The 15,581-nt window shown below is 38.6% G+C and overlaps 1 protein-coding gene across 1 annotated transcript in view; it reads right to left on the bottom strand.

Annotated features, from left to right (window-relative positions):
* Window positions 1-15,581, bottom strand: part of LOC117383375 (RNA-binding motif, single-stranded-interacting protein 3-like) — a 118,277-nt gene that overhangs the window by 49,170 nt on the left and 53,526 nt on the right. The window contains exon 4 of the mRNA XM_033980539.2: window positions 15,064-15,155. Coding sequence (XP_033836430.1) covers window positions 15,064-15,155 — 92 coding nt within the window. The remainder of the gene's footprint in view (window positions 1-15,063; window positions 15,156-15,581) is intronic.

Below are 15,581 nucleotides of genomic sequence, written 5' to 3'. Positions count from 1 at the left end.
GATGACTGTATCATAAAGAGCAACCATCTGACTCAAGTGTCTACATTATGATCATGCATTTGCTCATTTATTTTTCTTTCTCTGGTCTTAAGAGGTGGCACTGACAGACTGCTATTTCAAGTATTTTCATTCACTGTAGGCAAATAAAAGAAACAAGATAAAGATAAAAGTCTTTAGAGATTCCATTGACTGCACCAAAACCACCACCACAAAGTCTATGTGGAGAAAGGAATAAGTGAGAACTACTGTACTATCTGAAAAAATATTAGGTTACAGTTTTTTCTAAAAGGTATAAATGAAATCACACATGAATATTACTTGTGTTAAATTAATAATGAGCTTACTAATATATAGACAGTAGTGGAAGGTACTGAAGTAATGTGGTGTATACTCGAAAAAAAAGTAAAAAATACTTTTCATAAGATTTGAGGAGCTATTTTTACCATGTTTGTAGTAACATCCTGACTAAAGCTTTCGAGTTCAAGCTTCGGCTTTGAGCAAACAAAAATAAATACACAAAATTTAAGAAATTGATTGGCATTGCAACTGTATTACAACCAAAATTTGTATCATTTTTAATCAATATCACTAGATTTAACACTTAAACAAATTAACAACCCTTTACCAAAATCAGTGTGAAATACTAAGGATTCTTAAATACTTTTACTTAAGTAGATATTTTCATTGATAATTTAACTTAACTACTACCACTACTACTACAAAATTTTTGTCTTTGTATCTTTACTTTTACTTAAGTAACAAACATTGAGTACATCATCAACCACTGTATAAAAGTAATGTTAAAAATGTAAATCTTACATGATAACAATGTATATTTCTTTTTACAAACAAAAAGGTTCAAATGTGCACATGACAAATAACAAAAACTTGGGCTGTTGTCAGTATAGTTTCTTCAGCACAATGGGACCCATCTGACAAAAGCTGCTTCTTTCTTATGTTGAAGATATTCATCACCAGTAAACATAAGCAAATATACAAGTTTTAGGTCTTCAAAGCCCCCTCCAGCATTTAAACATCTTCAAAACAAGTGCAGCTGTGCTCCTACAAGGCTCCATGCTCCCTCAGTCTTGTGCACTTTGCCTGAATTGCTTGTTGATTGTCTGTCTGCATCAGAGCATTTCATTAGAAAAATGCAATAAAACAGAAGGCACGGCAGATTATCTGGGAGGAAGCACTTTCTCGGATAAGAGAAGAGAAAATTAATAAAGAAAGTTTTTTAGACAAACTTATTGAATGTTTTTTCCCCTAGTATCCGGCTTCTCCCTGCCTTCCTAATGGCATGTGGCTCGTCCTCAGACAAATCACTGGGAAATGAAGTTAAGAGCCAGAGCCAGGGAGAAAACAAATTAAAAGGATACAGCAAAATTAAAAAAAAAGAAGTTCTTTTTAAAGTGTATGGGAGGAGTAGGTCTGCGTTCTTGGCACTGTAGTAATTAAAAGTTAAAGCTCTAGCTCAGACAAAAGAATCACAATATGTCTCTTACTTTGACACAGTAAGCATTGTTTCATCTAATAGTGTCCTACATGTATACAAAGGAAGCGTGAAATACACAATCATACGTAGGCATCAAACCCTATATAACTGAACACACTACTGATTCATAAACTAAATTAACAAGCAGACATAAGGTTGCAGCTTCCATAACCCAGCTAATTGCATTGCTTGAAAAATATATAACTGACAAGGCTGGCACAATACATACTTTTTATTCTCTTCTAACCCTGCAACTGTCAGCCTCGTGTAATTCTGTATGAAATGTGCAGAGTTAAATCAAAGAGACACACACTGATTAATGCACTATAAGAATTTATCCTAAAACTATTTACCCTACAACGCTAGCCCAAAAAACAGGGAACACTAATGATTTTTTCAGATCTTGTCCTTGATGGTTCCATGTATAGTGTTGTACATATGCACAAACATGTTTCACTGGGGAAATGAGTAATTCAGTTCTGCAGTATTTATTTTTCACATACACCATTGATTTTCATATTAAATTAACAAGCTGACACAAAAGTTGTTAACAAAACGCAGTAACATAACTCCATTGTAACTACCTTGTCTTAATGGCATTGCTATGAAATATATACGGGAATGTCATATATTCCAAGGGCAGATGAGACTTGAAGCGCTCATTAAAAGTTACACCAGCTCGTTGGCTTGTTCTGTAGGCTATAGGTGGAGGTGCGCTGTGCATGTCCGCCTACACCTTCTGCTGGTCTCAGCTATAAAGTCCTGTTTTTACACTTCAATAAAAAGACCGTTTTCATCAACTCCTCTGTTCACTCCACATCAATCTCTCCATCAAGGTCGAGTGTCTGCGCTGATGTGTCAAGTGAGCATCTGCGCTGTAAAAAACAGTGCATTTAAGAGGGATTTCTCACATACACTGTTGTATGTGCTGTTTGTGGTCACACTTGAGGAAACACAAAAATGACTTGCGCGTTATTATTTTACAGTTAAATACACAGGTGCTCAGCTCCGAGGATTGGTCCAATGGGTCAGTGAGTAGAGCTCCACTTTGGGGGATTAAAGTTGCTCAAGGACAGTGACCCATACTGTCTTTAGTCTAAATTATTTTCCTTGCACACGTTTTGCCAAGAGGCTTAGCTTCCGAAAGTTTTCAAGCTGAAATCAATCCTTTATAAGTCAAGTGAGTTGGAAACTAAACTAAAGTCTGTCTGGTGAAACTTTCTACTAAAGTCTAATAAAGTTGCATCCAAATCATGTTTTGTTTTTTAAAGGTACACTATATGTGAGTTTGGTGAGGGAGGGGGGCTATAGATTACAGGTAAAATTATATATTCTTACTTGGAGCGGCATTGCCCTTCCACAGATCTGACTTGTATCTTGGCCTGATGGTGTCACCTTCTTGTTTCCATGAAGATAGTGATGTTTAATTTATGAAGTAATAACCTCTCCATGAAAACAAGCAGCAACCCTCCACAAGAAACTTTACACAGTGCACCTTTATACATTATATTTGCCCATATTAAATACAATAACATGTAAGCAAATAATTACAGATATCTGTAGTGTTAGTTAGTGTTAGCTGTCTAAGGCATTTCCCACTTAAAGCTCATAGATTTTGGTTTACGCTTCAGCCACAGGGATACATAAATATTGCACATCCATGTAAGATGTAGCATTGCCTTAACCATCCATTTAAACTCCACTGTCTATAGCAGATTTGTTGGTTTAAAATGTATTGATTAAACAAGCACAACTCCTCCTGGGTGCTTCTCTTGGCTGCAAGAGAGGGAAACGTCTAGTTTAATGAATCCTTCCTTTAACACCATCAAAAGTGTGTGTGCATATGCTCCACCTGACACTATTTCATGCTGATCAATGCTGCTGTCCTTCCGACCCACAGCTCCAGAGCACCAGCCTGTTGCCATGGTTATCTGAATCGGAAACCTCTGGGATTAACCTCCGGGGGACGGTTAAGATAGAGGAAGAGAAACAGTAAGAAAGATAGAGAAGGAAAAGTAAAAGACTGCACAGGAATTTAAGAGGTTTATTAAAATACACCTCATGGACAAACACGATTATCTTTTCCTAAAATGTGTGAGTTTGAACCCTAACCCCACTTGAGGAGTAGCCTTGGTACTACAGAGACTACATTCAAACATGCATGTAGCAGAATTAATTTATGTGCTGGCAAGCGCTAAAAGCAAGGGTGAACTACCAGGTTTGGATCAGAAGGTGGCTTTTTGAAGATACAAACTCTTTGAGACACGATACTCTGAAGTAGTGTTTGTGGTCTGTTTTGCCGAGATTTTTTCCCATCTTTTGATATGAAGAGGAGGGCACAGAGGGGGCAGCTGACAGCTTGGTGGACCAAGGTTATTTACTTTTCGAAGGGGAAACTAGTCTGAGTCAGCAGATAGAAAGGGCAGCTCTACACACATGCACGCCCACACATACACACACATACATATGCATACACGTGCACATGCATGGACAACCAACTGTTTCCTGTGTGTAGCGTGCACACTGTCAAACACCACACGCACACAGAGCCAAGAGGTTAAATAGACTCCCGAATGCCATTGAGAAAACAGCAGCCTAATTAGCATCATATCCTCTCCCAAGGACACCTCCTGACAGCCCACTCATATTCATCTGCTCATTTCACCTGCGCAAACCCGGCCTCCCCTCTTATAAAGCCATTAGGCGCTAATAAGGGCCCTTAAAGCCTCCGAGCCCAAATACGGCCGATTTAGCGTCCTCGTGAGATGGATCCTTGTTTAAACGTTGTCGTATGAACACCCAGTGCTAACTGCCTCCCAGTGGTGCCACAAGCCAAACTACCTTTATGGGATGTAATGCTTAAGAATCCTCCACTAAACAGTCTTTCTATTAACTATGACCTTATTGGGGATCTTTAGCTAAACGGCACACACACAGGAGCACAACGCAGCGGTAACAGCAATTACATATGATTTATTATAATGGCATGCATAAGAGCATATACCAAAGCACCTCTGTACTTAACATGCATAGAAGCAGCCACGAGTTTTTATCCACTTGCTGGACCATGGCAGCTAATGTCCAATTTGTCCTCTCCACTCGGTAATGTTTCTGAGTAAAAGGACAGCCACCGGCACTCAATTGGATTCTCTGAGCGCAAGTTATAATCTATAATTTTCATTTTTGGCTGCAACCCGAAGCTAAACCAGAGAAAATATAGCAAGGCATTATCATGTTTTTCACACTAATGATGACAGTGTCAACATTTTTTAACATCTTTAACTTTTAGGGCTGACTGTTAGAGGTTATTTTCAGTTTTCAACAAGAACTGATTTTACCTGCTGCATGGGCCCAATAGCTTTTTACAACTCTATTATGATCGCTGTAAGGCAAGATGTGTGAAAGTGGAGTACAAGAATGAATAGAAAACACTGTGTTCTGCTCTTTGCAATGTAACAAATGTGACAGTCAAACAGCATTATAACAACAAAACAAAATAAATTATCTCTGTATATCTGTTCTATAGCGTGGGTGAGATATTGTGTATAAGGACAGTATAATTACATAGGCTAATAATAAAATGGTGACATACATTTTGACTTAAATGCAGGTTGAAATGGAAGGAACCATTTGAACAGAGCTGTTTGCATGCGAGCAGTCAACCTTCCTGAAACCTAGGCTCATTTGTTTTTGTGTGATAAAACCGCTGGTGTTATCTTTAGCGTTAACTGCAGAGCCATGCATGCATGTAAATCTTTTGTGCCCGTAAATGGTGGTATAGCTGTAGCCATGCCAGGTGCCTCACTTAAGACATCATAATAAATCTCCTCTGTTTTCCTGCTCAGATGCATAAAGTTAGATACTGTGACCGGCATGCACAATAAGCCACAGAGGGGTGGCATAGGGACAAAGATGTGAGAAAAAAGAAAACGATAGCACGACAAGAGAGGAGTAGATGCACTCTCATTGGTTTGCAGTGGGCATGTGCCGACTCAGACATACTAAAAGGTTACAGCGTTTGATTTGTGATATTCCGCCTTGAAAGCTCGCTTCCCCTCTCTCTCCTTCTCTGGGTGCGGAGAAGCAGTTTGGCTACTGCTGTCCACAAAGTTTGATCGATAGCCGAATTATGCCATTGGATTGTGAATCTCGCCGACTCCGCTGTCTAGCCAATGACAAACAACAAACACGCCTGGCCACCAATAACAATGAGAGATCTGCCGCTTAAAACAACCAATCAGGAAGTAGACTCACATTTAATACTGTCCCCATAAACTAAAGGGATATTTTATGGGCTTCCCCTGCTGCCATTAGTTTATTTACATTGTGTATAAATGGAGGAAGTTTTTAGTGTTAGATGCAAAGTCACATGGGAAAGTTTTGACAAATCAGTGAAAATAATGTTAATACCGAAAAATACATAGTCAAAGTCTAAATTGTACTATTGTAATTGTACTGAGATTTAGATGTATTCTGTTCATATGCTGCACTGTCACTCTTATTGTACATAATAGTTTTTGTTGGTATTTTATATTTTGCTCTTAGAGTCTATTTTTAGTTTACCGGTATTTTTTAAGTCTATTCTAAAAAAAAATTAAGCTATTATCTATTATCTTGTTTTATTGCATGTTACCATTTTCCTGCTGTTTTTGAACTGTGCAGTGCAATACTGGAATTTCCCCACTGCAGGACTTATAAAGGCATATCTTATCTATAAGCGAACAATAAGAAATCAGTGAAAAAACGGCTATAAACAAGGACTAAACTTCAACTGTCCTGAAGGGTGAAAAAGCAATCATGAACCAGATCTAAGACTTTCAAAAAATAACTGACCAACCCTGTTAAAAAGCTAAATTGCCAATAACCTCTTAGTATGACTTAAAGTGCAGAACCCTTAATCTCACATCCCACACCCTAGTTTGAGAAGCTCAGAATAAAGCTAATGCTCTATGTTCTTGTATAGCAGCCTCCTTCTCCTTGATCACTGTGCAGTTCTCGTTTGCACAGTTCAAGCAGCCCACTCCATCCCTCCCTCTCTACAGTTGGGCTTCCCACTGCCTCCCACCATCAATCTCTCTATCCTCTTCCTCTCCCTCCATCCATCCAGATGCAGCCGCAGCAGCCCACTCAAAGGCTAATTCCACTGGGGCCCAGAATGTGAGGAGAGGCGTTTTATAGTGTTTTCCAGTGATCTCCGTCCTTATAGAGCTGTTTCTCTATCAAACCAAGCACCACCCCCACTCTCAATCTGCCTGCTAGTGCCTACTCGTATTCCTCGCATGCCCTTTTTTCCCTCTTTGTTTTACGTAGTCTCTCCCAGGGGTGAGACTACAGGGAGAGAGAAGCTGAGAGCTTTAATGTCTAAATGAGACATCACCGGCTCATAAACAGCTCAAGTGAAAAGATCAAAGATAACAGGTAGTGATCGGATGTTTTGACTTTTTTTTGAGAAAATTCATTTGAACTGAGTGGTGCAGTGGGGAGATTGGCATGCGGAAATGAACTGTCAGTCCCTGGATCTGATTTATTGAAAATCTTTTCAGTCTATATATCTAATAGATTTGATACTGAATATGTACTATTACACTGTATAATGGTTCTTTGTCAGTTGATGGAAATAATCAGTGCTTAGTAGTTTCACTGATATCATTTATCAAATAAAAGGGACAAAAAAGGGACACATAACATTCAGATTTGTTTTTAGTAATGTCTTAGTTAATAGTTTAATAGTTCTTTCTACAGTTTGATGTAACAATGTCAAGAATTAAAATGATTTATACTGTGTGTGTTAGCCAGACTTATAATAGCCTAATATGGTCGATACTGCACAGGGAGAACTCACAATATATAAATCCATTCAATTTAAGGATATATAAGACAACTTTTGGCAGGGTGTTGAATCACACCATTCCCTTTTGGTCTGTTTCATACTATATTTGATCAATTGTTTGAATGGCCAGCAGAGTCCCAGATTACTTAGTGCTGTCCAAAGATATATACCTCATATAGCTTCAATGAATCAGTCATATATATAATGTTGGTGTTGAGAATTATCCTAAGTGCAGGAAAATGTCCAGTCTCTTACCCAATATGGTATGAATCTATATGTGATCCTATTTATGGAGCCAATCATCACAATGTCCTGGACTGGACTTGGATGGCCATAGAACTGGAGCATGAACAAGAGGCAGCAGCGGCAGCAAGGGGGTCACGATGCAAACGTTGGACCGCGTCCCATACAGCACACAAAGATGTTGGCAAATACCAGAAAGCCCAGAAAGCAGAGACTGAATGTCTGCCAAGTGCAGTTCATAATACTCTATGGCCCCACTACGACCTGTCAGCGTGACTGCCCTTAATTGGTCTTACCTTTTTGTTTTTATTTTGGCAAGCTTCATGTAAGAAATAACTTTAAAATGATCCACTTTCTAAGCATTAAAGTAGTTAAAATAGTGTGCCAAATTAGTTGGTTTTGGCTAGGGAGTACGAGGTATGACGCTCCACCAAATTTATATCATATGTAAAAAGATGAAAGGAACCACTGTAACTGTACTACATTGTCCAAAGCTACAGCAATACGGTCGATAAAACTTCATAGCCCAGACATTGGCTAGTTTATCACATGGCTAGCTACTCTGCCAGTGTGCACCCAGTGTTCCATTCAAAAATTTAAAATCAATCAAACACATAGATTAATATGGTAAGCTGTATAAACCATTACTCACTTTCTATTCAAAATGCTATCTTTCTTTCAAAACAGCTACGGCATATACGATGCTAGACTTAATCATATCAGCGAATACAATCTATTTGAAAACAGATTTATCACTATTTCACCACTTATTTACGACTCATTGATGCAAAAGACAGCTTGATGTTACCACTGGCCTTAACTACCATGTGCCACCATATCAGGCTGATTACTGTTATCACCCCAAATCTTTTTATTTCCTTTCACGCTCCCCTCGCACCACATTAATCACACCAAACCTATATTTATCTCCTGTTTCTCTATCCATCCTCTGTCCTCTTACATGCTCTCCCATCCGCCATCTTGTCCATCTCTTCCTCCTCTTTTATCACTTATCCACTTAACTCCTCGCGCGCCACACACACTCACACAGCGCGGACACACGGGCACACTCGGCTGGCTGGTAATGCAGGGTTAATAAGATTGGAGAGCAGCTGATGGTTGTGCACATTCAGGCCAGATTACGTTTAATTCGATTGGGTTTCCACTGCCTCCCACTCTTCTCCTCTGCTCCTTTCTCTCCATTGTCCTCCTCCTCTCTTTGTTGGTCCAGAGGTGGTCCGGCTTCACAGAGACACACAGGTTCACACACAGACAAAAGCAGATACTTGTGAAGCCTTTGTAAACGCCCTTGGCCACGGCACTGTCCTGCGCTCTTTAAGTGAATGTGATTTATGATGTGTGTTCTCAGCCACTGACTCTACCTTGAACCATGAGCGAGGATGGGACAAACAGAAGGAAAAAAGACATAATAATTAATCTATGGGTTCAACACTGACCAAGATTTGAAACATTATGGCAGTGTAATGTAAAGCCAATTTCTCTTTATTTTTTATATGAATTATTATTTTTTTTTTTCTATCAAATGTATGTAAATTTATTGTGTTGTCTTATGTTAGGCCTTTACAAGATACTGGAATGTCTAAGGAATGTCCAAGGAACCACTTACCCATTCACACATTCATATGCCAGTGTACGCACTACTAGGGGTGAGGTGGGTTAAGTGTCTTGCCCAAGGATACAAAAAACTATAGACTGGAAAAACACATATACTGAGTGTTTGTGCTTGAAACCAGAAGAATAATTTTTAGTAGTTGACAGGTTCATGCACAAAGAAAAATGTACAATGCAGGTAAAATAGTCAGATTAAAAAGTAAAAAAAAAAAAGAATGACTGAAAAATATGTATTGAAAATGTATAAATTGTATAAATCCTAGTGTCTCAGACCAGCAAGAATCTTTTGTGTTTAGTGCATTAAAAAAAAAGAACATAAAGACCCAGGAAGCAGAGGCAGCTACCACAGAGCACGAAGCAGATCTCCTGGGTAAGGTTTGGCGAAAGCTACTGTAAAAGTATGTGTTTACAGTAAGTGTCCCAGGTTTTATCTCCTTTCTGTTTGTCCCGACTTCACCCTGGAATAATGACCCGGGAGGATACTGAGCCTGCCCTGCACAAGCACACTCAGGACAGAGGTGCACAGGGGGTCACACTAAGGAATAAAATGGCCCAAAAGAAGACACAGAAGGTCAGAAACGGCAAGGAGTAGCAAGGACAAAGACGAGGAGTGGAGAGAAGGCAGTGGAGAAGAGCGAGGCGTGAAGAGGAGGGAGAGCTGTGTGGATGGTGCATGGAGGCATCTCTCTAATTAGCATAATGACCTTGACTGTGGTAGTACACTGTTGAAGTCAGAGCATGTAGGTTTGTAAATTTATATAGGGCAAGCACCACATGAATATAACCAATCAATACAAAGTTGTTATGCTCTAAATGTCGATAACAACACAGACTTGAGACGCTATTATGACAATATTCAATGAGTAAGGCATGAAAAGTAGGATGGAATATATATATATATATATATATATATATATGGCCACTATAGAGTTTATTTTGTTGATGAGCTGACTTCCTGTTATCTCAGGACTAATGTTTTAAGTTGGGTTGTTAAATGCTAATAGCCTCACCTGACATTATCTTGCATGGAACAAAATGGGGACAGTTTTTAATCCAGCTAGCCAATCAGAGCCACAGCAGAGCTAACACACAAAAAGGCTGTAGAGCACAGTCTAAACTTAACGCTCTGCCGCATAAGATTTTAGGCAAAAATAAACTAAAATGAAAGCATTTACTTATTATGCTTCCTTATAGCTGACTTGCCGCTCCACAAACCTGACCTGTAACCTTGTCTCTTGCTTGTCTCCAGGAAGATGTTATTGCTTTGCCTGTAGTCTTCCACATAATGGCATTAAACTTATCTACCTCTATGCAGAATGTTCTAAAGTTTTGCTTTACATCTACATGATGACATGTGGTGCTGCTTAAACTCGTGTCAAGTGATTAAATAAATTAGAGATGTTATAATTTAACACAAGGACACTTCAATACAGGCAAAAATATCCTGCATACGTGCCTAGGTTTTATATTAATTAAAATGGTCTGTATCATTTACATCTAATAATTCTGTTGGCATTTCTATTTTAGAGTTGAGTACATTTTAATTAAACCAAAGAGCTAATGCACATGTTAGCAGTTTTAATTTGAACCCCTACACTTCGTTTTAGCTATCCAAATAAATGACTTACAGCTAATGAGCTTTCAGCACTTTGCTTTATTTTGTTTCTTGTTAACACCACATGGCTATATCCTTTATAGTCACAGGTTAAGTATCATAACCGCTAATAGATATACAAATTATTATCTACAAAATAAAGATTACACCATTATTTTAAGTGCAGTTCTTATAGATGCACAATGTAGGTTTTTCTAGTTGAAGGGACTGTCAACTGCTTGTTTCATTGGGTGTGCATTGCTTTCACACAAGGAGAAACATATTTATCCCTATGGAGACAAGCAGGTGATGCCTTTTGGTCAAGGTACAGGTCAAATCTGTGAAGAGGTAAGCCCGCTCACAGTAAGAATACATGTTTTTCCAAGTTTTTTTTAGCAATCAAAACACATCTAATTGAATAACACATGCAATTAAATAAATGCAAAAATAAATATAGACACTTTATCCATTTAGACAAGCAGATGGCAGACCACCCATCAGAAAAATTGCATAATGCACCTTAAAAAACTGCACTTAAATTAATGATGTAATCTTTGTAATTTATTGTGACATTGTATGGCACTCAAATATAACCTTGGTGTTAACGAACTCTTATGGAAATTTTGAATTTATGGGCAGAAACTACTATATTTACTTATTACTTCTATATACCAGATAAACACAATACCCTGAGCATTGACTGTGCTGGCCTTATGTAACGCTTTAATTTGCTGGTGACAGACAAACGCACGTCTCCATAGAGAAGTGAGGGGAGTCAGACAGAAAGCCTGTCTGAGAGAGCGGAGGTGAGGCAGCGGAGGAGTGCGGCTGTAGCAATAATCATCTCTCAGGTCAACAGTAATTACAAAGACCAGAGCACAAACACCAACACACTGTTCCACTTTCACCTCTGTTTTCATCTGCTCCCATTTACTCTGCCACAGCAACTCATCTGGAGAACAAGGAAGAAAAGGACCACTACTACCACAATACAATATCTAGTATTGGTGAAAAAAAACAATTTTTGTATGCTTATGTGATGCTTTAACTTCAGTACAAATACATTTTATGGATTTATTGTAGTGGCAATAAAATGAGTAAAAGAGCAAGTAAAAGCAGTATTGTAAAGGCGCTCTACAACTTTTATGGTGGAGAGTTCACAACCTGCTTGTCCTCATGGGGATGTTTTCGCCTGGTATGTTTCACAGTGTGCATTAAACTTATCTTCACGGAGAAAATAGCATCACCAAGTCAGTGCATGATTTTGAAGGTATTTTGGAGCAACAAACCCACCTATGATTGAAAAAATGTGTTGGCTCCTGAGAAGTTAGATAGTACACTTTTAATGTACTATACCTGATCATATCATAGTACAATACATAGTAGTTGTACAAGGTCACACACAGAAGTTATACTCACCGGTAAGAGTAGTAATAGGAGAGATGGTAGTATGAAACAACAGTTGATGTAGCAGTATTTGTAGTGCTTCTTTTAATGTAATAGTGCAACAGTGTAATAGTAACAGTACATTATTGGACTAACAGCACATTTACCAGACTTTCCAGATATGAAAGTGTACTTTATATACACATATTTATTCCACTTATGCCGAGCCCATCATGCTCCACTGTTACATCTAATCCTAATTAAGTCTGGTATAATGTCAGGAAGGTGTTGTAACACACTTAACGTTGACATTTCAGACACGGTGCCGGTAGGTGCTTCTGCAGTGGGTATTTGCTGCTATTTCAGACTCTTTGCCCTGAGTTTAGCCTCCCAGGCAGACTCCACCCCCCGCGTATCTCACACATTGAGGATCGCAGCAGGCTGTTTCTTGTGTTAGGTTGGGCTGCTGTAAACACATTTTGTTCCTTAAACATTCATGCTGTTGCAGAATTGGCTCATCCTCAAATGTCGTCGCTATCAGAATGAAATGGTAACGCCTCAAAACGGTAATAACCATAATCATCTCTGCACAGGGAAGGTGTGTTCAGACTGGCTTGTTAGCATCATTTCAGGATGTAGGGTCAAGTAGAAGGCAGCCCGCCAGAGAAAACAAACCTGCTTGAGTATACAGTTTTACAAACTTCCTTTCAGATCAAGCAAAAGAAAGGGACAAGATTTTTACAAGACAAGGAAACTCTGAGCCATCCATTCATTACAACTTTATAACTTTTTTATGGAGGGGAAATGAAGCTATTTCTGTTACTTTGGAATTTGTAAGCAGCACTATAAATTTAAGAAGATGGGTTACCGCGTCTGCAATGATCATTTAGCTCAAATTAAGGAGCACTGAGGAAGAAGTTAGTTAGCAGGAGGTCACATATTTTTCTTCTGCAATAAAAACACCACAAGAATTTAAATTTAATGCCACAGTGTTGAACATTCCAGGCAAGGCAGTAACATCTCCATGGAGACAAGCAGGTAGCAGGTACATGATGCTTAAATCTTTTGCGTGTTGACATGGAATAGTTCACATTCATAGCGTAGTCTTATTTACTACCCTGCATGAGATAACATCTACTTGTTTCAGCAACACATTAAACAATTACTTAAATATACTCTTGGTATATTCTTGATTTAGAAAAAATATTTAAAAAAAGAAATACTAAACGTTATAAAATTACACTAAACAGAAAAATATGATATACATAAATGTACTGTCTGTAATAACAAGATATTCTGGAACTAATGCTCAGTTTTCATGCGTCATTAACTGATAAAAATAAATACATTGCATTTCCAAAAGCAGGTTAAATACTAGCTAATACAACAAAATCTGTCTATGTATAAATGTACTCACTATCTGTCTCCTTGGAAATAAAGTAAATCATTTGTCCAACAATGGTGATGAATAGTGATGCTATTAATCAAGAATATAACAATTCCAAACCACCAAACTGGTGCAAGTAAAAAGTTAGCCAGGACACCAACTCTGTGCATAATTAGTCTGTGAACCAGTAAGAAGTGTGCGTAATTTCATTTAGAATTGACTTCTTGCCCTCCATTACATCCCTGCGGAAATCTCTATCTCTGCAGAGTGGAGGGCTCCTCTCGCTTTAATAACAGCTAAACACATCAACACTAGCTTTTCTCCCAATGCCCTCCAAGCCGTTAGGAACAGAATACGAGATGGAAGTTTAATGAAAAGAGCTTTAATAGAAGAGCAAGGCAAAGGTGGCTCAGAGGCCTGCTGCTGTTTAATTCAATGGGATGCTCCCGGTGCCTGAAGACTGGCCCATTTTAATTGCACGGCTCTCTCATTTATAAAAGGGGAAGTATGCGGCGATACAGCTTTAATGAATCTAAAAGCAAAGGCAGGCTATTCAGTATCTTTCTCTCACAAGCGGAGCAGGCTAATGTGATTGTGCTGCTTAGGCCCACATGTTTTGGCAGCGTGTTTTCCAAGTGACATGCAGACACAAGCCTAAATGTGCTTTTGGAGACAAGAAAAGGGGCACACTGCCTCTGTGTCAATGTGCATTTCACACAGAGAATAATGTGAGCTCTTTGTATACCTGGGCATGTATACATGAGAGATACAGCCATAGCAAGTCAGAGTGACAATATAGTTGGCACAGTATCTCGCTTTAAATATTCCCAAGGATAAGCATAAATCATATGGGTAATTTTTTGACAGAACAGCTAAGCTGTATCAAGTGCCGTTCCTGTGTAAGTTTATTCATCCATTCATCTTTCTATTCTCAGTTAGACTGAGCCCACTATGAGCCTTAAGTGGAAAAATGGACATGTGGAAAGTATGACAAAGAAATATGTAAACCAAATGTTGATGGGAAATTGAATATTCCCAACATATGTATTGGAAAGCATATCAAATTCTTGCAAGCCACACAGCCAATTCCTAATTTTATAATACACCAGAAAAAAATAAGAAAAAAATGATATACATTCAGTTTAAGAGACTAGATTGGCTTTTAAATGAATTTGATTGTTCTAAAATACTTATGTGAAATGTCTATAAAAGTCTTTATGAAAGGAAGTAAGGTGATGTGGGAGGAAAACCTCTTTGGTGCATTTTTACCCGTCTTTCCAGATGTGATCAATAATCTCATCATGACCATAGTTGTTAATCAATAACTCCATCATAGCCTCGCTCAATATCGTTTGATATAATCAAAGCTGCAGCTATCAATCTCACAGGCGCTCATGTTAACAGTGAGAGACATTTGGTAAAAGCAGCAATACCCTTGAACCAGACTTTGACAAATGCACTGACTATCACTATGTCTGATCAGAGAGTTAGTTTACCTTGGCCATCTGTGCTTGGACTCCACTGGCTTTGAGTGAGGCCACTGCCTTCTGCGCCGCCGCGGGGCTGTCGAAGTCCACAAAGCCATAACCTGCACACAAGAGGTGGAGAGAGGTCAGTCGAGCGTGGCAAATAAACACATAAGACAAATGACATAGGAACTGCACACATGTTACAGGGCCAAACCACATATAGTTCATGTCGAAAAGCAACATCTAATAAATCAAAGAAGGTGTCATAATGAAGTCAAGTCATCATTAATTTAATGATAGATCTCACAGATGGGTGTCAAATGAAACCTGGAGGATGTGACAGCTTTCACATGAAGTATTAAGTTTTGACTGAGTACTGGCACTAAAAAGTGTAAATTAGCGAAAATGGATTCTGTCAAAGTTTGAGACAGACTCAAATGAATATGACTCTTAATACTTTGCATGATGTGATTATATATGGCATAAATGTTCCATTATGCTGTATTGTCTTGGTAGGGGGGAATATGAATATTACTCTATTGTGC

The sequence above is a fragment of the Periophthalmus magnuspinnatus genome, chromosome 16 (genome assembly GCF_009829125.3).
Source record: "Periophthalmus magnuspinnatus isolate fPerMag1 chromosome 16, fPerMag1.2.pri, whole genome shotgun sequence".
In the NCBI taxonomy this organism is placed as follows: domain Eukaryota; kingdom Metazoa; phylum Chordata; class Actinopteri; order Gobiiformes; family Gobiidae; genus Periophthalmus; species Periophthalmus magnuspinnatus.
This window is presented reverse-complemented; position numbering and strand designations above follow the sequence as displayed.